Below are 21,676 nucleotides of genomic sequence, written 5' to 3'. Positions count from 1 at the left end.
GACGTAATCGTCCCCCTCTATTCAACATTGGTGAGGCCTCATCTGGAGTACTGTGTCCAGTTTTGGGCCCCACACTACAAGAAGGATGTGGATAAATTGGAGAGAGTCCAGCGAAGGGCAACAAAAATGATTAGGGGTCTGGAACACATGACTTATGAGGGCAGGCTGAGGGAAGGGGGATTGTTTAGTCTGCAGAAGAGAAGAATGAGGGGGGATTTGATAGCTGCTTTCAACTACCTGAGAGGTGGTTCCAGAGAGGATGGTTCTAGACTATTCTCAGTGGTAGAAGAGGACAGGACAAGGAGTAATGGTCTCAAGTTGCAGTGGGGGAGGTTTAGATTGGATATTAGGAAAAACTTTTTCACTAGGAGGGTGGTGAAACACTGGAATGCGTTACCTAGGGAGGTGGTAGAATCTCCTTCCTTAGAAGTTTTTAAGGTCAGGCTTGACAAAGCCCTGGCTGGGATGATTTAATTGGGGATTGGTCCTGCTTTGAGCAGGGGGTTGGACTAGATGACCTCCTGAGGTCCCTTCCAACCCTGATATTCTATGATTCTATGATCTTGGTTTCACAGGAAAGCTCATAAATGTGAACTCAGGATCCCGTAAAGCTGCAAAAGCAGAAGACAATGAAAAAGAACCCCAAATGTATGCATATTTTTAAAATGCTTGTGATTTTAAGCCAGTCACATGATCTTGTAACGTTTGGGTTTGGCAGTACTGTGTAGCACAGGAAGTCTGGCTGCTTTGGTATATCTCTAAAGGCAAGGATTTGTGAAAACACCTCACCGTTATTACACAGGCTAGAGTATTAGAACTTGCTCTGTTTTTGACAGTGCTGCTAATGTTCTGATCTTGCAAATGCCAAACCTAGAAGAGGGTGGGTGGGGATGTTAATTATATTCTTTATGTTACAAAACAAACAAAAAACCCTAAACCAAAAAGCTTACCCCAGAAGCTCTGCTATTTTCAGACAAAGGGCTGATGCGGTAGATAGATCCTTATGCAAGTAGCCCTCACTCAGCTGGGCAAGTCCCAAGGAAGGTCTGATCTAATGCCCGCTAGAGTCAATGGAATGACTCCCATTGATTTCCTCAGGCTTTGGATCAGACCCTGTTTGTGTGAGTGAGGATGTGCATAGCTTGGAAAAAAAAGAAATGTATTCTTATCCCGATGTTCCGACAGGCATGGCATGGGTAAAGCTGTGAGGGTTGGGATATAAATACACTCTAAGAGGTCAGTCCACATAGTGCACTTAGTTGCCTGTATGTAGGCACCTTTGGTAGATAGTTAATAGATTTGTCCACCAGAAAAGTACTAGTGAGACTTTAACCCATTTGATCATCACACAAGGCTTTCAGGCTGACACGAGTGAAGTGGCCAGACTGATAGTCAGACTTCTTTAGCACATTGATTCTAAGTCTTTGAGCCGGCTTATGTTGGCTAGAGGGGATTTCACGCTCTCACTGCTGCCAGGATGTTTAATTGGCTGTGGTTTGACTTGTTTTCGTCTGACTAGTGATATGAAGACCAAGGGCCACGTTATCTCTAGTTCTTCTACGGGTGTGCAGTGGGGTGGGCCAGGGACAGTTACAATCCCTGCACTCGGCAGAGAGTGTGCCCCCTACTAGCCCGTGGAGAGGGACTGGCACAGCATAGGGAGCAGGCTGCACCATCTCCAGGAATGGGGCTGCTTACTCAGTATCCCTGTGCGTCAGTGAGCTAGAAGTTGTACCTCCTGAGGCATATTCTCTCCTTCCCCTCTCCCTGGGATGGGCTAGCTCTGTACCAGGCCCACAATTTGCCTCAAGGAAGGAATTATTTCTAGGGTGCTTAAAGGGGGTTATAATTAGGAGTAACAAGATGCAATTAAGCAAAGGAAAATTTAGACTGGCTATCAGGCAAATTTTCCTAGCAGAGAAAGCCATCAGGCTGTAGAATAGTTTTCCAAAGGAGGTGATGGAAGGGTCCATTACTTAAACATGGACTCAACAAAGCAGTAGGGAGCAACCCTCGCTTAGCAGGAATCTTAGCTGATCTGTTCGGCCATTCCATTCCTAATCTAACAGTTTGTCATCTCTGGATCTAGATGTTGTATCGCGGAGACCATACCCATGTTAGCTTGGTCAGAGCTAGCTTGCTGAATGTAGCCACAGCGGCTAGCTACCCCAAATATTATCCCATCTAAAACCCTAAACACGTACTTAAGATGACTAGCCCTGCCCACTAGCATGGCTACACCACACCAGCTTGATCAGAGGTAGCATGGGCACATCTCCTTGAGCTGGGAATGACATGTTCCAGCTCCAATGCAGAGAGAACCTCTGATTCTGAGTTTTTCGATGTCAGTGTTGTGGGTTTTGTTTTGTATTCATGTGTACTGCTGATTTTTGCATTGCTCCATATGAAGGCAGGCAACGTTTCTCACTCACCAGTGATGTTTGTTAATGATGTCCTGCAAGATTTTCAGACAGTACAAAATGAGCGAGTAAAACTCGCAGACTGATAGAAACAATAGGGTTGAGCTGTAAGAGTCTTTGAAAAGCTTTTAAAAAGAAAAAGACATTCCCCGTGTTTTTTTTCTCTACAGTTACACAAAACTGAAGCTGCAAGTCACTCCAGAAGGACGTATTCCTCTGAAGAGGTAATTCCTCCTTTGTTCTTAAATCGGATCTTTCAGACTTTTGAGTGTGATTTTAATCTTTGGAATGGTGCTGGACTGTCACCCCTTTGACTGAAATCTGTTTATCCACGCAGCATGCATATAGCCCCGCTGGCAGTGCGAGCTGCTTCCTCACTGCTGTGTCAGTGTGCGCCACCCCATGCTAACCAGACCACTTTTGGGGGGCAGGAACCCGCTCTGTCTTCATGGGCTGTGGGTGAAGTCTATGGAGGTTGCACTTCTGTATCTGATGCTAAGACCACTCGGTTAAAATACCAAAAGGGAAGGATGGTCCACTGGTTCGGAACCTAGGTTCAAGTCCTTTCTTCATCCTAGATTGCCTGTGTGATTTTGAGCAAGTCACCTAGACTGTCTGCACCTCAGTTCCCCATCTGTAAAATGGGGGTAATAGCACTTCCCTACCTCAGGGTTGTTGTGATGATAATATATTAAAGATTATGATGTGCTCAAATGCTACAGGTATTGGGAGCCATTATAACTATGCTAGATACCCATTGTGATGATGGCTTTTTTGGTGGGAATGCTGGGAAATGGGCTGACATCACCCAAATTATTTAATATATGCCACTAAGCACCAAAAAATAGTAATAAGTGTTGATAACTACCATTCTGGGCTGGATTTGAACCAGTGACCTAGAGGTGAAAGAAACTGATCTCCCCTTTCAGGGCTCTTTCTGTCCTCACCCTTTCTGTCCCTTCTATGACTACTTTCCCTGTCAACTCCCTGCCTCCAATGTTAAGTGTTTATCTGATTGGAATATTTTGATTTCTTTTTCTTTTTTGTGAAAGTGTTTCTGTTTTCAAGATCTAGCTATGAAACAAAGGATGAATGCACAAGTTTTCCCAAAAAGTCACTTTGCTGTGCAGTCCGTTAGCCATGCACAGCTTGTATCCATATAATACAGAAAAGTGTGATGTGCCTTTGAACAAATCCCTGCTTGTTTATTTCCATTTTGCAGCATATACCGCTTGTTTTCCGCTGACAGAAAGCGAGTAGAGACTGCCTTAGAAGCTTGTAGCCTTCCATCTGCCAGGGTAAGCATTCAGATATTTTCTTGGCCTGCTCTGAAGTGTTACCAAATCATAGCTGATTCCAGCAGTGTTTTCTCAGGGGCTGATCATGCCCCTTGAGACCTGCCCAACAAACAGGCCCTCAGCCAGTGGCTCTTCCTCTCCTGCACAGAAGATACCCCTGGATTCCAGAGATGGCTCTCTGCAAGTCTGAGTATCTTTGCTGAGGAGTTGGGAAGGGAACTGAAGGAAGTGTAAGTGAGCTGGAGGGAAGGGTACAGGATTGTGTGCCATACTTTGTGGAGATGCCATGAGACTATAACACAGTCACTGACTCTATTACAGACTTTCAGGACTCATTTTCACTGCAGTGTTAGCTCAAGTTATAATTGGAGCATTGCACAGAACATGACTCCCGCCCACACACTTAATCTCCAGGTCAAGTTAAGTGGTGCTTTAAACTTGAGCTAGTGAGCCTGGGAACATGGGTAAAATCTTGAGTACAGCTAACACTTAGCTACTATGGACACAGCTACTCTGCACTGCTAATACAATCATTCTGCACTGCTAATACAGCTAGAGGTCGTTGGGAATTTTCTGACGAAGCATTGTTACGTCAGAAACCAATGTGTTAAAACTGAAGCTGTTCACAAGAAAGGGTTGATATGGACAGATCTCCCAATTTGAAAACAGTTTGAAAAAGCAGTGTGAAACATCCCATTTTGATGTTTTCAAAATGAAAAGTTTAGGTTTTTAATTTATTCAAAATGTTAGTTAATGTATACTAAAAATGTTATTTTGTTTAAAAAGTCAAAATCTCAATGAAACATTTTGAAATGATCAAAGCCTTTCAATTTTTTAGATGATCAGTTGATGGAAATTTTTGAGATTTTAATTTTTCATCCCGTTTCGGAATGGAGGCAAAAATCCAAAATCTCAGTAACTCTCAAAGGATGGGGAAATGGTTTCCCACCCAGGTGTAAATGCACTCATTGTGTGCTGCAGATTCAAACACTTTGTGCATCTCCAGTGGTGTTTGCTTTGTGATTTGTTCTCACTTGAGCTAGGATAACTAAAGAGGAGTTAGCTCAGGTGTGGATAACTCCAGCTCACTCTGCAGTGAAGGTAAGCCTGTAGTCTCTTCACTGTTGAAGAGACCCCACTTTAACAGAGGGATGCCAGGAACAGCTACCACCAAGGTAGTCTCTAGCAGCCTAGCTTCAATGGAGACAGGTCTGCTGCAGAAGCACAGAGCTGGCCTGCAGAAGGCCCAGACTTCTTGTGAGCACCCAGACTGTCTTTGGGACCTGGTTCCACAGCTGATTCCTGCGGGAAGGGAAAATCTGGTGCCCCAGAACAGCAACAGGGCAAAACTCCACAAGCCAATCGTCAAAGATCTCATCTTCCCCGGTTCAATCAGACCCTCAGATGTTTCAGAAATCTAGGGGAAAATGGATCTAAAAAGATGGAAAGAGGCTTTGGGAGCTTTTTGCAAGCAATTTATGTAAATATTTGCAAAACGTATGTAAAGATTATGGAAATCTAAACTGATTGTGAAAATAATGCACCGTATACTTTACCACACACAGCAGATATGTGATTGGTTTTCTACCTTCTCATTTGTTTCTTAAAAAAAGAAATATGTTTGAGGTTTGTTTCCAGGATTGCTTTTCATTTAATTGGCAGTGCAGTTAGCATTTAAGATGAGATATTCAAGAATCTCCGAGGCATGCTTTTTAACTCATTTGATTTAATGTATCCGTTTACTGAGTGGTAATAAGGATAAAAATGATTTCTTAACTCTCATTGAAAGAAACATAAACATTGTTACAATGCTTGAAGGAAACCACAAGCTCCTTCTGTTGTTTATTTGAGTCAATAGTCAATTTTATCTAGAGATTGCTGTATATTTTTTGCCGGGACACTAGTTGGACAATTATTCATAGTATAAGGTAGATCTTTTTGTTCAGGACAAAAAATGATGTGTTACATGCAGTAAGGAAAACTCAGTTGATTATCCTGGAAATAAAATCTTTTAAAAGAAACACTGTTCCATGACCAAATCCTCCAGGAAAGAGCAAATCCCACGGAGTTAAGGGGAAATTCGACTGTTTTGACTTCTGCTCTTTCACCTGTGTTCCCATTTATTTAAACAAGCAGAATTCTGGGCTCTCAGCTTCCAATTTCTGTGATATTTTCACCCATCTTGTGTCCTCTAGACATAAAGTTTAGACTAGAACAAGGTAAAGTTGAAACTAATACAGGATACTGTCTCTCATTGATGTATGTGAATAGCATGCAATCCTCCTTGGAAAAGTGGAATTTGTTCATTTAGTATATTTTTTACAAAGGTTGACGGGGCACCCAGAACACTAGATGAGTGTGCTTGTATATATTTTCTAAACCTCCAAAGATGTCTCTCCAAGCTGCGTAGAAAGGATATTTACGAGATACATTAGGGAAGCGGAGGACTCATGGGCTGAGATTTTTCCAAAGTGAGAGTGTGATTTTGTGCTGCACTTCTAAGAGACTGTAACAGCCCCTAAGGCACAGCCAAAAAACCCTGCAGCCCTGGGGGGGAAAGGGGCTTAGGTGGGTTTAAGCCACTTTTGCACCATCCTGATTCTAGGTTGTGTCAGGAGCTGATATGGCCCCTGGCATGTAACTTAGGCTATGGCTACACTGGAGAGCTTACAGCAGTGCAGCTGCACCAATGCAAGCCCTCTCACATTGCCAACGGGAGAGAGCTCTTCCATCAGCTTTACTAGTCCAGCTCCCAAGAGCGGCAGCAGCTATGTCAGTGGGAAAAGCTCTCCTGCTGTCCACACAGGCGCTTATGTCAATGTAACTTATGTCACTGGGGGAGATGCTTTATTCATGCCCCTGCCAACATAAGCTGTAGTGTAGTCATAGCCTCCACCTTAGGAGACTGCCTAAAAGTTCATAGAATCATAGGGTTGGAAGGGACCTCAGTCCAGCCCCCTGCTCAAACCAGGACCAATCCCCAATTTTTGCCCCAGATCCCTATAAAGCCCCCTCAAGGATTGAACTCACAACCTTGGGTTTAGCAGGCCAATGCTCAAACCACTGAGCTATCCCTCCCCCAGCCCAAAGTTATTGTAGTCTGAGCTGAACTGCCTACAGGTGACATCTTTGCACAGAACTCCTGTAGCTGCGTCGACTACAGGCCCAGCCCCTGCCCCTGCCCCTGACATGCCCCTAATGCTGCAGCTTGTGGAGGGGGCCTCCCAAGACAATGTGGAGGTATCTGACTTAGTTCCTGGGAGTTCTCCTCCAGCTGGCACAGAGATTTAACAGTCCCTTTATGCTGCTGTGGAAGAATAATAGGAAGGGGTATCTCGCCCTAAAAGCCTAAAATTAAGCTCTTCAATTCATACATAGGCACCGAAATAAGGGCTCGCTCCTGCAAGGTGCTGAGCACTCTCACCCCGAGTCTGCAAATCACTTAAACATGTGCTTAGCTTGAAGCATATGTGTCATCCTATGAAAGTCAAGGCGATGATCCGTGTGCTTAAAGTGAAGCACCAACGCAAGTGCTTTGCTGGTGCTGGGTCAGAGTGCTCAGCCCCTTGTAGGACTGAGTCCTTATTGACGTGCCTAAATATGAATTTAAGAGCTTGTGGCCTGATTTTCCACATTTTTGAGTATCCAGCAGCAAATACTGAAGCCAGGGGAGTGAATTTTTCAAAAATGCCTGAGGGGATTAGGTGTCCAACTGGGCATCCGACTCCCCTAGGCATTTTTTAAAATCTCAGCCAGGCTGGTTGAAGTCAGCAGGAGCTGAAAGGTGCTCGGCACTTCGGCAAACCGACCATGCTTCAGGATGTGACGTTTGTAGCTTGACTTTGGGCACTTGTTTTTGAAAACCTTGGCCATGGAGATTGTATTCTACGCTCCATTGAGCACGAAAAACGGGCCACGAATATAAATATTCACTCCAAAATAAAATACCCTGGCTATTGAATCCTATCATCTGAGTAGCTGTTGTGCTGTTAAATCAATAGGGGAATGAGACAGATGCTGCAAAAGCAAGTGGGATTCCAGACGAATCATAAATGGTCAGTGCCTGAAATGAACAGAGGGCCTTAATAACAAAACAGTATTGAATGCCAAATATACAGCAAATTTAGAAACAAGGCGTGTTTTTCTGCAGTGCAAAAAGCAGGGCAGTTTGTTCAGAGGATGCAGAAAGAGCTTAGGACAAAAGGTCTGTGGGTGACTCCGCTGATATGTGGCTAGCTCTCAGGCCAGCATGTTGAAAGGGACAAAATATATTAAATATTTCTGGCAATGAGGATTTTGCTGTCCAAACTCAGCGAGTGTCTAAAATTGTCTCTTAGGTTGTAGAAGCTATTTGGGCCAAGCTTTTATCTCCTGTCTTTATCTTTGGGTCATGTGCAATACTGAGCACATTGGCAGGGGCGGCGAATTGTATGGGCCCGGGGTGCCTGTGCTCCAGGAATATTCAGAGCACGGGGCCCGGCTCCACCAATGTTTGGGCCGGGTCTCTCCCCCAGCCCCGCTGCCCTCGCACGCCTCCCCCCAGAGCATCTGTCATTCCCGTCTGCCGCCCCCGGGCGATTAAAAAGGGCCTAGGGGCCTCGGCCACCAGCAGCACAGCGAGGCTAAAGCGGCTTCCTGCCCGCCCTCGCTCCGCATGGCGCGCCATTCCTGGAACTCCCCGCTCCGAGCACCCAATCTGCAGCCAATGGGAGCTGCTGAGGCGGTGCCTGCGGGCAGCGGTGTGCAGAGACCCCTGGCCCTCGCCATCTAGGAGCTGCTGCCTGAGGAGTGTGCGGGTCGCTTTCAGGAGCCGCCTGAGGTAAGTGCCGCACCCCTCACCCCCTCCCATACCCAAACTCCCTCCCACAGCTTGAACCCTTTCCTGCACCCAAACTCCCTCCCAGAGCCCGCACCCCCTCCTGTACCCCAACCCCGTGCCCTAGTCCAGAGCCCGCACCCCACACCCAAACTCCCTCCCAGAGCCCTAAGCAGGTGTGGAAGTGGGGTGGGACTTGGACCTGCACCAAAAATTATACAAACCTGCCACCCCTGCACACTGGTGGTGGTAAATAAATAATATGTACATTTCATACTTTATTTCCTCCCAGCAGCTTGCATCGGTGGCTTTTTGTATGGTTGTGGCCGTAAATGGATGGAAATTCAAATGCGTTTCTGAATTTGAACCAAATTATATGCAAAAGGGGACAGAAACGCAGATCTCTGGTCATCAGGAAAGGTCCCCATCCAGCAAAGTGCTGAGCGCTCTCAAACTCCCATTAAAGCCAATAGGAATGGAAATCTATGGGAATATAAAGACCCTCAGTAATCAGAGCACTGATATCAAAATTGCCCCTGTAAGAAATACTTACTCATTTAGTGAAGCAATGGCATATTGTAATTATCCATTGTCTAGCGAGTTTTCAGACGCAATGCAAATTGAGCTACATGCTTTACTGCAGACAGCCTTTCTTTGTTCTGTTTTTTTACGAATGTATAGCAGTCAGATTTGGGAGAAAATGCCTATTGTCAGCTGTGGTACAATTCTTTTTAGACATTGCGCATACCACTGGGAAGGTATTTTTCTGCCTGGTTCTCTCTAAGAACCATAATTAGGTGTAGCAACTGCCTACAGATTATGCCCACACAAGCATTCAGAAATATTACAGTGTGCCAAAACAAAGAGTGTAAAGAGCTTTTCGCTCCTCAGCTCTGTAAAACTGTATTTTTCAAGAATTGTCATTATTTGTTATGTGTTGTGCCCCACACTATTTCAAGTTAAATAGAGGTGTCACTACGTCTGAAGACTGAATCAGTTCATTTGAAGCCTTTTCTCCACTTGCTATAGAAACGCAAATGTACATTAACAAAGAAAATAACTGAGTCTCCATTTGTCACACACAATGTAAGCAAACTTATGAGAAAGTCCAACTTGGTTATTCATAAAACATTTTGTACCCATTAGTGAAAAACCACTGATTTTTTTAATCCAGAAAAAAAGACACCCCAAAAAGCTGTCGAGAAAGCTTTACACTCTGTAAGCAGGCATCACATACAGCCAGCAATTCCACTTCAGGGTATGATCTCATTCAGTCTCACCAGCTAAACAGGTTCAGTTTGGATCAGTTCTTTGATTGGAGGCAGAACTCTAGGTGGCCTGGGAAGCTGTGTTGGGTGATCACTAGATTCTCTTCCCTGTGACTCAGTAGTGCACCAGTGCGCCACCATCGTGCTGGGGAGGCGAATACTTATTAATATGCCCTTGAAACAATCACTGAATTTGGGAGCGAAAAAGATTGTCCTTGTGCACGTGTCCCCACAATGCATTGGGGATTTGTGCATGTCAACAAGGTTTCACCCAAAGCCGTTGGGTCAGATCTTTGTCCCAATTCAAGTCACCTTTTTTATCACTCCAGCTTCTAAAGGGGCAGCTGGGGATTCCTGTGTCTGGGTGAGGCTGGAGTGTTCCATGCTCTAGCTATCTCAGGTACTTAGGGGACTGTTGAACTGTTCCAGCCAGCATAATTTTGAGCAGCCAGGTGGCTGCTCTAGCTTATGTTGGGGGGGCTGGTTTGGCCTCTGGTCACCTCTGGGATTAGGGGAGATGGACAGTTCCCTTGTAGGCACGTTTTACCCCCACACCTCCATCCCAGCTGCACTGAATATGAACTTGGTGAGGATTAGCCTCCATTTCAGCAGTGGGTTTGGTTGTTTTAATAGATTTTTGTATATTCCGATTCTACTTCACTTTCCATCTGCCCTGATTCCAACTAGAGTATGACTCTGGGCACTGATTGTCCAAAGCCACATTCTGGTTGGACTTGTGTTCTGATCAAAATGCTGCATGCCTGTGCACCAACGCCTGGTAGTATGTAGGAGGGAACCTCACCACTGAGAAGAGTGAAATGGATAAGTGGGGAAGATAACTAGTGACAAATATAACAGAAGGAGATTTAACTCACTGGTCATTCTGTCCCCCAGAGAATGTGGGCCTGTTGCTATGTAATGGCCTCCATCTTGGCTGACAGCAGGGATTCAACTAGAGATCTGCAGAGCTAAAAGTAGGAGTCTCTACAGCTTGTGCTAAAGCTCCAGGCTAACTGGTATTTATAGCAGACTTACATCCTCTGTGTACTGGGGACAGACAAGGACACATCACACATCCTAAGTGGTGGCTTACACACTTGCTCTGCACTTTCGAGCATCTGAGGCCTACAACCGTTCAAATCCCAAGAATGGGGGCCATTACACAGATGCTGTAGGAGTGGAGTGTTGAAAAGAGGAGGCTTTTGTGAAGGAGATGAGGAAAACATCCCAGTCCCTCAAAGATCCAAACTTGCCCTTCAGCCCTGCAGCCACGTTTAGCTCCCTTGCAATTATAAAAACGACACTGAGGACTGTTTAATACACCCAACTTAGGTGTTTATAATAGAAAATGCATTGAAGGTGGTTGTTGGGCCACAAACTGCTGATGAAAAGGTGTCCAGAGAGCAGGAAGGAACAGTTCAGGAAACCTAAGGAAGCAAAAATGAAAAAAGTTGGGAAGAAATGAATAGCCCGTTAAGCATAATGAAAATAGCTGTGTGTGTGTGCGTGAGAGATACATTTCCAGTTCCCTCAGCAACTGTATGTGCATATAAAAACACGTTACTTTTTTTGTGGTTGTCTGTATAATTGGCTTATTTTGAGGCACTTTTGCTGCCCCCACTGCGTGGAACTGACTGGAGGATTACAGGGTCTGAGGCGGACACATGTGGTGGGGCATGGCAAGTGTATGGTGGGGAGAGAGGTGTCTCGTTCTGAGTCTCACCGTGCCACAGAGCCAAGGAGCTTTGAGCTTGGGCTTTTATTGCTATAACTGAGGGCACAGGCGCCTGGGTGGTGGAAAGCCCTCTTTTGTCACAGACTCCTGAGCCATCCAACCCTAAACGTGGGTACCTTGGGTAGGGAGGAGGTGTGGCCAGGACAGTGGGGAATATACAAGTCAGCACATCTCCTAAGCAGCCTGCAGTGCTGAGCTTTGGATGTACCCCCTCCCAGCAGAAACATCAAGGGGTGGTTCTGATACAAACACCCACAGGTGACTTCCCTTTGGGGCTGGATGGATCCCACTAGTGCAGAGGAGGTGGGGACAATCACTCCAATGGCACATTTTTAGCAGAAAAATATTGAAAAGTTCCCTTCCTTCTAACAAAAGCTTGAATAGACACTTCCGGTTCCCTTGGCAACAGTGCTAAACAGCAGAATAAATAATAGCAATGATTTCCTCTGTCGGCGGCTTGCTTCTGACACAAGTGGGCTCAGCAGCATTGCCAGGGAAATGGCTTTGCATCCGATCCCAAAACACTTTCGTCTCACTGATTGGAATCATGTACTTAGTTTGGAGGTATGGAGAAGTGTTACCTGATACTGTAGTCCTTCCACAGGCCAAACCCCCAGTGCCTTCCATGTGGGTGGCTCACATGAAAGGAATTCAGGATCAGGTCTTCGATATGTCTGTTCCACATTTTTGCATTTTCAGTTTTGTTCTGGCTCCTTAGGAGGTTTCCTCTACACAGTAATTATTTTGCATGTCCTCCTCCTTTCTCAGAAGAGCTCATTGGACTGATGCAAAGGCAAAAGTCAAAACGTGTGAAGCTACTGGCCTGCATTGGGGCTTGCATCATTATTTAGACCTCCTCTCTCCGTTTTCCCTGCCCCAGTGGGTGCATGGAGGGAGCAGCCCCTGCTCTTCGCTGAGCTCAAGGACTGTGATTGGATGGGCTCTTAGACAAGTGTCAAGTAGGAAGAAAGCTCTTGCATCCACCTGAGTCCCATGAAAGGGCCAATCGCAATAAGCCTCAAATCTTCTGTACTGTAATAAAATACCCCATGTGTAAGAGCAAACACAATAATCCTATTCTTCTGGAAAAGCTCTGTAGAATATAATAGAGATTATAAAAATAGCATGTAAAAATAGAGTTATATACTTTACTCTAGAGACTTATAAAATTTAAAAAATCTTTCTTTCTATAGGTTTTGGAACCATTCTGCAGAATTCTGTAGTATTTTCTCTTAAGTTATATTGGATGTTAATACAAACAAATGAACAAAAACTTTTAGAAAAGCTAAATTCCATAGGACTTTTCCAGGAGAAGAATATTTTATCCATGTGTCCTGAGTAAGTAGCGGGAAATATTTGTGCGGTCCTTGGACAAGACCAGGGTATTAATTTTTGCTCAGGGTTCCAATTCATTCCCTGGTTCTTCACATGCTCCAAGGAGTCAAGTAACCTGTTGCAGCTCTATAAAAGTATCAGTTTGTTTCCCCTTGGGAAGGCTGGGAGGAGCAACCTGGGTTCCACCCATTCCCTGCCCCTAACCACTCTCCGCGCACCTGTGTGGAGTTGGAATTAGCGGCTACACGGAGGCTGCTCCTTCACCCATTCTGTGGGTAACTCACATAGGGGAAGAAGGGAAAGTTTTGTGTCTTCTTACAGTTCCGCATGGGTGCATAGGGTAAAAGATAATCTTGTCTAAGGGAGGACATAGTCATACAACAAATCACCCAGTTATTGAAACAGATCATTTTACTTTTTGTCAGAAGCTATATTCTTAAAACTGCTCTGTTATTCAGGAGAGTTGATTATTCTGCAAAGGGAAATAATCTTGTAATGACTTGCTTATAAACAAAATGTGCTATTTCTTTACTTCAGTGTTTTTCCCCCATTTCACAGAATGATTCAATCCCTCAAGAGGACTTCACCCCAGAAGCATACAGAGTATTCTTAAACAATCTCTGCCCTCGGCCTGAAATTGACCACATCTTTTCTGAGTTGTAAGAAATAACACTTTTTTTCCCCTCCTCCACTGATTTTCTCTGGTAGTGATGGCAAAGTAGGTTATTTAGGCTACAGCATCACAACGACTGCCAGGAACAGATTTCCATGTCAAGAAGGATTGTTATTTAACCTAGAAGGTGAATGTAGATCAAAAGTTCCTTCCTCCAAGCTTTAGTCACTGTTTGTAATGGCCAGAGTTTTACAGTAATTTATTTCGAGAGGAATAGAACTGCCAGGCCTTGTTTCTCAATATGTATTATGATAGTTTAAGCTTCAGTGAGAAAAAAGGAGAGGAAGTGATAAGCATGAGAACAGGCATTAGATATCAGCGTATAGAAACCACTTGAAGACTAATAAGGAGTTGGAATAAGAATGCAATAGCATTTAGGATTCATGCATGATGCAGTTAGAGATCATATGCCTCATTACAGCGTAAATTACATTTGCAAACAGCTGTGCTTTTGTCATTTCATATTTTCAATTTCTTAAACACCTGAAAGCCATACAACTTTAGCCGAACCTTTTCACATCCTCTTTTTCTGGGATTGGATCAATACGGTTTTATGTTTCTTTGGTGAACCTCACAGACCTTTCAGGCTTAAAAAACTTGCTTTGGTTTCACTGGCATTCCTATGTACAACTCCGTCCTCCACAAGATATTGACTATTTCTGCAGCAACCTGCTGTCTCACTATTGGAGATAAATGCAACCCCAGCCTAAGTAGATGCAACACTCCTTGGTTTCACAAAATGTTTCACCTGCTTACTCCAGAGCTAAATTTGGCCCCTGGCAAGCAAGCAGTCAATGGCATGTGGTGGTATGGCTATTCCTGCAAGATTCACTGTACTTCTCAGCTCCAACACAGCCTATTCTCCTACTACCAGTGGAGCAAGAAAATGGGGCAAGATGGTAGCCACGTGGATGAGATGTTAGTTCCCAAGATACCTAAGACACATCCCAAGAGCCATCAAAGCAAATTCATGAGCTTATATTTGAAACCTGTGTGTTCTTGCTCTGTTCATCTTTTTCTGCCCCAACCGATAGGGTGACATTTTCAAAAGTGCTCAGCGTTCTTCCCATTGAACTTAATGGAAAAACTGCCACTGATTGCAATAGGAACACAGTCAGGCCACCAATAAATGCTTCTGAAAATGCCACATATAGTAATCTCCTTTTGCACCAATCCTGCATGCATGCAGGCACATCACAGTGCCTGGTATTCATGTGGTGTTCATTGGGGCCCTAGGTGTGTTCAGAGGTCCCTCTACACAAAGCCTGTTGCAGGATCGTAGCCTGAGATTGTCAGCTCCTTGGGTTGGGATCTATTTTTTTTTGCCTGTTTTGTAAAGTCCCTAGCATTCTTTGAGGGCACTGTAAACCAAGCAAATAATCGTATAATAAAATCAGGGCTTCTGTCCTCCAACAGAAAAACCTAATAGCTAGGCCTGGAATGCCAATGGAACTTAGGTAACAGGCTCAGTAATACAGCATTTCGTTTCCTCTCATTTAAAAAGTATGTCCTGTCCAGGAATCTAGGAGTAGAATTTTCAAAAGCTCTCAACATTGGCCTAATTGTCTTTCACTGACATCAACGATGCTGAGCCCTCTCACTGATAGGTGTTTAATAAAGAAAGTTTGCCATACCTAGTCATAAAGTCAATGAGTTTGAAGACTTAACAGAACATAATTTTTTGTTGCCTGGTAGTTTGAATCTTGTTTCTGTTTCCATGGGAAGTTGCAAACCATTGAACAAAACTGCAAGGGAAAATATTCTAATTTCTTTTATTTTTTTTAACCATCATTTTTCTCTAGCGGTGCCAAGAGCAGACCATACCTTACTGTTGATCAGATGATGGAGTTTATAAATTATAAGCAACGTGATCCACGGTTAAATGAAATCCTTTATCCGCCAATGAAACAGGAGCAAGTTCAACAGCTGATTGAGAAATATGAACCCAATAATACTCTAGCAAAGAAAGGTCAGTGGTTTTGATAGTCTTGCTGTCTTCTGTTTCTGGTTTGAAACAATGAACAAATTATACTAGAGCAACACACTGGAGCAGACTTTGGATCAGAGTCTAATCACATTTCCAAATGGCTGATTTTAGACTTTACAGGCTTGTGAGACTTGATGTAGTTAATATTCCAATGAATTTTGTTGGAACTTAAGTTAGGAAGGATGGGCTGGTTTCCGTTTGCTTTTCAGTATGTATAATTGAGAGTTCAGGACAGTTCCTCTGATATGTAAATTTCAGCACAAGCAGCACTATGACAATAACTGTTTTCTTGCGTATGAGATGTTTGGGAAATGCAAAACGTTATAAAACAATCAGTGGTATTGAATCTGAGAAGAATCGTTCTATGGCCTGATCATTGTAATAACACTAATAGCTCAGCCATCTATTTGCTGATAAGGTGGTTATACAACGCAGGCTTTGATTATAGCAGAATGTGGGTTTTTTTGTCATAATCACAGAAAATTCTCTTTTGAAAATCTTGAATGTTTTCTGGGCTCAGCTGGGCTTTTTGCCAAAAGCTCTGTGAGATCCTATTCTACTCTCAGCAGATAGACTTTTACTACCACCCTGAGTCTTAACATAACATTGATTTTACGCATGCATCTTGTTTTATTCTGATTCATATGTTCTACTGTCTACGCTCCTTTTCAATGTGTTTATATCATAGAATTGTTATGGGTGTGGGAATATCCTGAAAAAACAGATCTGATGTGAAAAAACATATTTTGATTCAGAGATACAGGACGCAGTCCTACAAGTTGCTAACCATCTCCTCAGAGCTGCTGAGTACCCTGAATTCCACACCCTTATCACTTCAAAGGATCAGATTCAAAATAACCATCAAAGAGACAAAGCCTTGGAGCCTCAGTTTAACAAAACTCTCAGAGTCTGATCCTCATTTACACTAAGTCCAGTACATTGGCACCAATTTGAATGCCCCTTTACACTGCCAAAGGGGGTGTTAAGTCCAAAGCAGACTGCAGAGAGTTACAAAGGGATCTCACAAAACTGGGTGACTGGGCAACAAAATGTCAGGTGAAATTCAATGTTGATAAATGCAAAGTAATGCACATTGGAAAACATAACCCCAGCTATACATACAAAATGATGGGGTCTAAATTAGCTGTTACCCATTCAAGAAGGAGATCTTGGAGTCATTGTGGATAGTTCTCTGCAAACATCTGCTCAATGTGCAATGGCAGTCAAAAGAGCGAACAAGGAAAGGGATTAAAGAACAAGACAGAAAATATAAATCCATGCTATGCCCACATCTTGAATACTGTATGCAGATCTGGACACCCCATCTCAAAAAAAGATATATTGGAATTTGAAAAGGTACAGAGAAGGGCAACTTAAACTGATTAGGGACATGGAACAGATTCTGTATGAGGAGAGATTAAAAAGACTGGGACTTTTCAGCTTAGAAAAAAGTCAACTGGGGGGTCTATAAAATCTTGACCGGTGTGGAGAAAGTGAATAAGGAAATGCTATTTACTCCTTCACATAACACAAGAACTTGGGGACACCCAATGAAATTAATAGGCAGCAGATTTAAAACAAACAAAAGGAAGTACTTCTTCACACAATGCACAATCAGCCTGTGGAGCTCTTTGCTAGAGAGGTTATGAAGCCTAAAAGATACGAATAGACCTGAAATCAACACCGATCAATGGTGTGGGTTCAGAGTCATGGTTTATCCTTTAAACTGAATTTTTGCTTCACATTCTTTGTGCTATTGGAAGGGATTGTGCAGAGATTAAATTGGAAAAGTAAAGAGAAAGGTTCTGGTACTTTTCCAAGTTCTGCCCACAAAATGAGCTTTCAGTAGATCATGCAGGAGTTCAAACCATGACATGTTTGCTGTCTGGGCTCCAGTCCCCTAATACACCATTGGGCTCTTCCAGCTTGGCTTCCTTCTGGGTGTGGCTCAGATGGCCTGTTGGGTTTCTTGGGGCAGGTCTCCACTACAGCCGGGATCGACGTTCTGAGATCGACCCCACCAGTGGTCGATTTAGCGGGTCTAGTTAAGACCCACCAAATCGACTGCAGATCGCTCTCCAGTCGACCCTGACAAGAAGAGTAAGGTAAGTGGATGGGATATTTTCTCCCGTCGACCCCCCACAGTCGAGTCCCCCACGGTAACTCGACTCTAGCTACATTATTCACATAGACATAGTAGTGTAGACAGAGCCTTGGGCTTCGCTCCTTTTTGATTTGGGGAAAAAATAAGAGGTGGTATCTCCCAAGCCTGCCCACTCAGGGTGCTAAAATGAGCAGCCGATTAGAGTTGATTGGGAAGCTCTTCCCAGTATGATCCTTCCTCTCCTTCCATGCAGTTAAATAACTTTAACCCCCTGGCCCAATCACTTGCCAGCCGGAGCTCTACGAACATGCAGAAGCTCCACGGTTCCCAGAACATACCAGAAACTGGCCAAAGAGATAAGCAAGAACAGAGCTGACGGCCTCATTTGGTATATTTGGCCCCTTACTCCTCCTCCACAGGGACCAGGGCAGCAGCAGTTCCAAGGGGGGTGGTTTGAATGTTCCCTGCAGCCATGAAGAAAAGCTGCTCTAGTGAGGCAGAAAGAGGGCCTGACCTGAGCAACCATCGCCCAGGTTTAATGAGGTACAACAAGGAAAAGAGTGATGGTATGAGGAAGGCAGGAAGCAGCATGCCAAGAGAGACAGGTGGAGAAGGGACGCTGGGAGATGGTGTAATGAGCATGGATCAGAGGGGCACAGATGGCCGAGGTAAGCAGGCTCCTATACTGAACTTATCACTGTAGTGTCTGGACGATATACTGAAATAAGTGCATATTTGAGACAGGAGAGAGGATCGGGGGAGTGACAGGAGTTGCAGGGTTGGAGCCCCCAGGAGCAAGTCATTGTCAATGTGCCGATCGTGTTATATGGTTTTGCAAGAAAAAAATATCACTGTACTTGAAATGAACCAACACCATTGAAACTGAATCAAATCCAAACCCAGAACAAAAGAAAACCCCGTCAGAAATCAAAAGCTTTTTTCAACCAAGTGATTTCAACCACTTTAAATCACACCAATGTACACATACAGTGTTTTATGGTGGTATTAGAGAAACTTTAAAGACTGCGTACTAGTGTTAGATTGATTTAATTGGCTAGCCTTAGAGCAAATTACATTGCTTCTTCCCCAGATTTCTCAAAAGAGTTTAAACGTGTGCAACTGTTTCTGGGTTTGTTTTTTTCAGTTCCTGCCATTTCTGATTTTGTAAAACCCATCAGCTGTGCTCATTGTCTTGTTTTAGGTTAACTGATGGTTTGCAAAAGTGCATACAATGAAACAGAGACTAAATGTAAAAACAGATATTAATGGTGAAGGGTGTCCCCTTCCTTTGTTTGAATATCGTTATATATTTATGTGAATTATTGGCCTCATTTTCAGAAGTTCTGAGCACCCGCAAATCCCACTGAGGTCAGTAGGCGCTGCTGTGTTGCACCCTTGAAAGCCAAGCCAAGTCTTTCTCTTGTATTCCTAGCTTTTAAAGACATTATTTCCCTGATTTAAATTGCCATGTAAAATAGCTGTTACAAAGCGGGAATCAGATTCAAAAGCTTTTGATGGCTCAAGTATCCCATAAAGTTCTGGACTTCTAGTTGATTCCTACAAAGAGAACCAAAAGACTACGGCATTTATTAAATTTTCCTGTGTGTGTAATAACACACATCAAGACATTGACTTAGGCTGGGTACCTGTAATTTTGAGATGGTTGAAAACATTTGGCTTCAAGCTTTCCTGTGGAGCTGTGCGGTGGAGATGAGGGTTCAGTTTTGTAAGGTGTTGAGCACTCTGACCCCAATTGGATGAAGCACTTCAGAATGTACTTAAGTTTAAATGTAATGGTTGAGGGTAATATTATGGACAATTCTATTACACTCCACTTTCTTACTCCTCATTTTAGCTCTTTACGTATGTCTACACTGCAGTCAGGAGGAGTGATTGCCGCACAAGAAGAAATATCTGAGCTAGCTTTGGTCAAAGCTACAATAACCCCTCCTGATTTCAGTGTAGACATACACTGTGCTGAAGCTCAGTTCTCTATTTTCAGGACTTCAGAAGGCATTACAGAGTTAAACCTTGGGACCGTTGTATGCAAAACCCTGCTTCCAGTCCTATTCAAAGAGCGAGTTCTACACAATTCTTAATAAACTGACATTTGATATATACAGAAAAGTTGTAAACGGTATTCAGGATATTTCGTAAATAACTTTTAAAACAAAAGCTTTTAGGCAGTAAATCTACTGGTGCTCTTTCTACAGACTTCCACCACTTTGTTGCTGTTACGCGTATTGCAATGAAAGGTTTCAATGTAACATTAACAATCGTATACATTAGTACTACTATAAACACATTCCCCTCTGATCTTCCTTCACAGATGATCTCTGATGGCTTAAATATATAGTGTGTGTATGCGTGTGTCACTTGGAGACTTCAGAGCTTGTGAAGAACGGTACCATCTCAGTTCTTTTCCAAGCTCTTCAGCCTTGTCCGAAAATGGCTGTCTGGGGTTTCTTACAGCTTGCAGCATTCCAGTCCTTGGGCTCCTTTATTCATATGAGTAGTCAGAGTCCCATTAAAGTCAATGGTGACTACTCACATGAGTAAAATACATGCAGGATCAGTTAGATTGTAAAGTTTAGAGTGCAGGGGGCTGTCTTCCTACATATCTGTAAATCACCTAGCACATTTTGTGGCAATGTAGTCTGTTGCTAGGTTAAAATTAAGGTTTTGCAATATCAGCAGACGCTTATGGTTGACAATGCACATAGGTCAAGTATATGGTGTGTTGTTTGTTTCTGGAGGAAGTGTGAGGTTGTGACTAATGTTTTGCATGATAACTATGAAGGAGATTAATGCGTGTAGTATTTCCTTATCTATTGGAAGCAGAAGGAAGTTCCTTGTGATGATGTGCAGTCTATCACGGTCAGCAGAAACATGCTATGCAGGCATTTGGCATGGTTAAGAGACATCTCATAACTTGGTATTTCCATGCTGTTTAGGGCTTGCATAAGATAGATGTCACACGTGAGCAACCTTAATCCCTTTTAAAGGAAATTTGTGTATATGAAATAATAACCATAACCTTATTGCTACACCTTTGATGTGGGAATTGCCTGAGTTGATTGGGTTTTAAAGAAACCTTTGGTCTGTGAACACATGATGTCAAAGGGCTTGTTACAATTTTGATCAGAGAGCGATGAGACTTATATTCTGAGTCCCAAGAGTATGAGCCCTGTCTCTCTGTCTCTGTCTTTGCCTCTGGAGTTTAGAAACTCCTCAAGAACCGCACCCTGTGTATCTATTTTTTTTTTTCTGTGAAAATTAAGTTCTGCAGGAATTCCTGCAAGACGAGTAAACCCTGCAGGAATATCTGCAGTGCTCATAAGCTGTGCAGAAATCCCAGCCCAGCTCTGCCAACTATCATACGAAGCTTGTAAAATGTGCAGGCAGAGCTGTGCAAATATCTGATTTCTCAAGTCACTGGCTGTTCCAAAATAATAAATAATAATAATAATAGTAAAAACATTTGAAGTTGAATGAAACTTTTTGTTGGCCCAAAACATTTCAGTCAGTTTTAAGCTTTTACATTTAAAAAAAAAAAATTTAAATAAAATGGATGTAAATTTTGAAACAAAATCATTGGGAATAGAAAAATTGAAATGTTTCATTTTGATTTCTTCCAAACTTTGTTTAGGTTGTGTTTTTTTAACCATAACAATTTGGCAAAATTGTAATAAAATTGTTTCAGTTGATTGGAACCTGCATTTTCCTCTGGAAAAACTGAAAAACGTCACCCAGCTTTATGTCTAGGATCCTTTATTAAAGTTATAATCTTTGCACAATAACACCTACAAGTTTACTGCTGCTGAAGTGAATCATTTTTCCATCAGCCACCCAGCATAACTCAAGGCCCGACACTTAGTGACTTCAACAAATTCAGTTCCTAAGCAAAGCAGGAGAATAGTGTAAGCCCTGGGAATGGAGTCTTGACGTGCCTTGCAGTTTCTCCTTCCCTGGTGGATGAATCAGAACACAAGCTCCCCCAAAGCATATTTTTGAGATATGAGAGGGAATAAAGATTTTAG

General features: G+C 43.2%; 1 protein-coding gene across 1 annotated transcript in view; it reads left to right on the top strand.

The window, feature by feature from the left end:
• Positions 1-21,676, top strand: part of PLCB1 (phospholipase C beta 1) — a 659,574-nt gene that overhangs the window by 435,071 nt on the left and 202,827 nt on the right. Inside the window, exons 6-9 of the mRNA XM_077812057.1 lie at positions 2,591-2,644; positions 3,643-3,718; positions 13,431-13,531; positions 15,348-15,514. Coding sequence (XP_077668183.1) covers positions 2,591-2,644; positions 3,643-3,718; positions 13,431-13,531; positions 15,348-15,514 — 398 coding nt within the window. The remainder of the gene's footprint in view (positions 1-2,590; positions 2,645-3,642; positions 3,719-13,430; positions 13,532-15,347; positions 15,515-21,676) is intronic.

Source organism: Eretmochelys imbricata, chromosome 3 (assembly GCF_965152235.1).
Source record: "Eretmochelys imbricata isolate rEreImb1 chromosome 3, rEreImb1.hap1, whole genome shotgun sequence".
Lineage (NCBI taxonomy): Eukaryota > Metazoa > Chordata > Testudines > Cheloniidae > Eretmochelys > Eretmochelys imbricata.
Note: the sequence above shows the minus strand (reverse complement) of the source record. Positions and strands in the feature narration are given on the sequence as shown.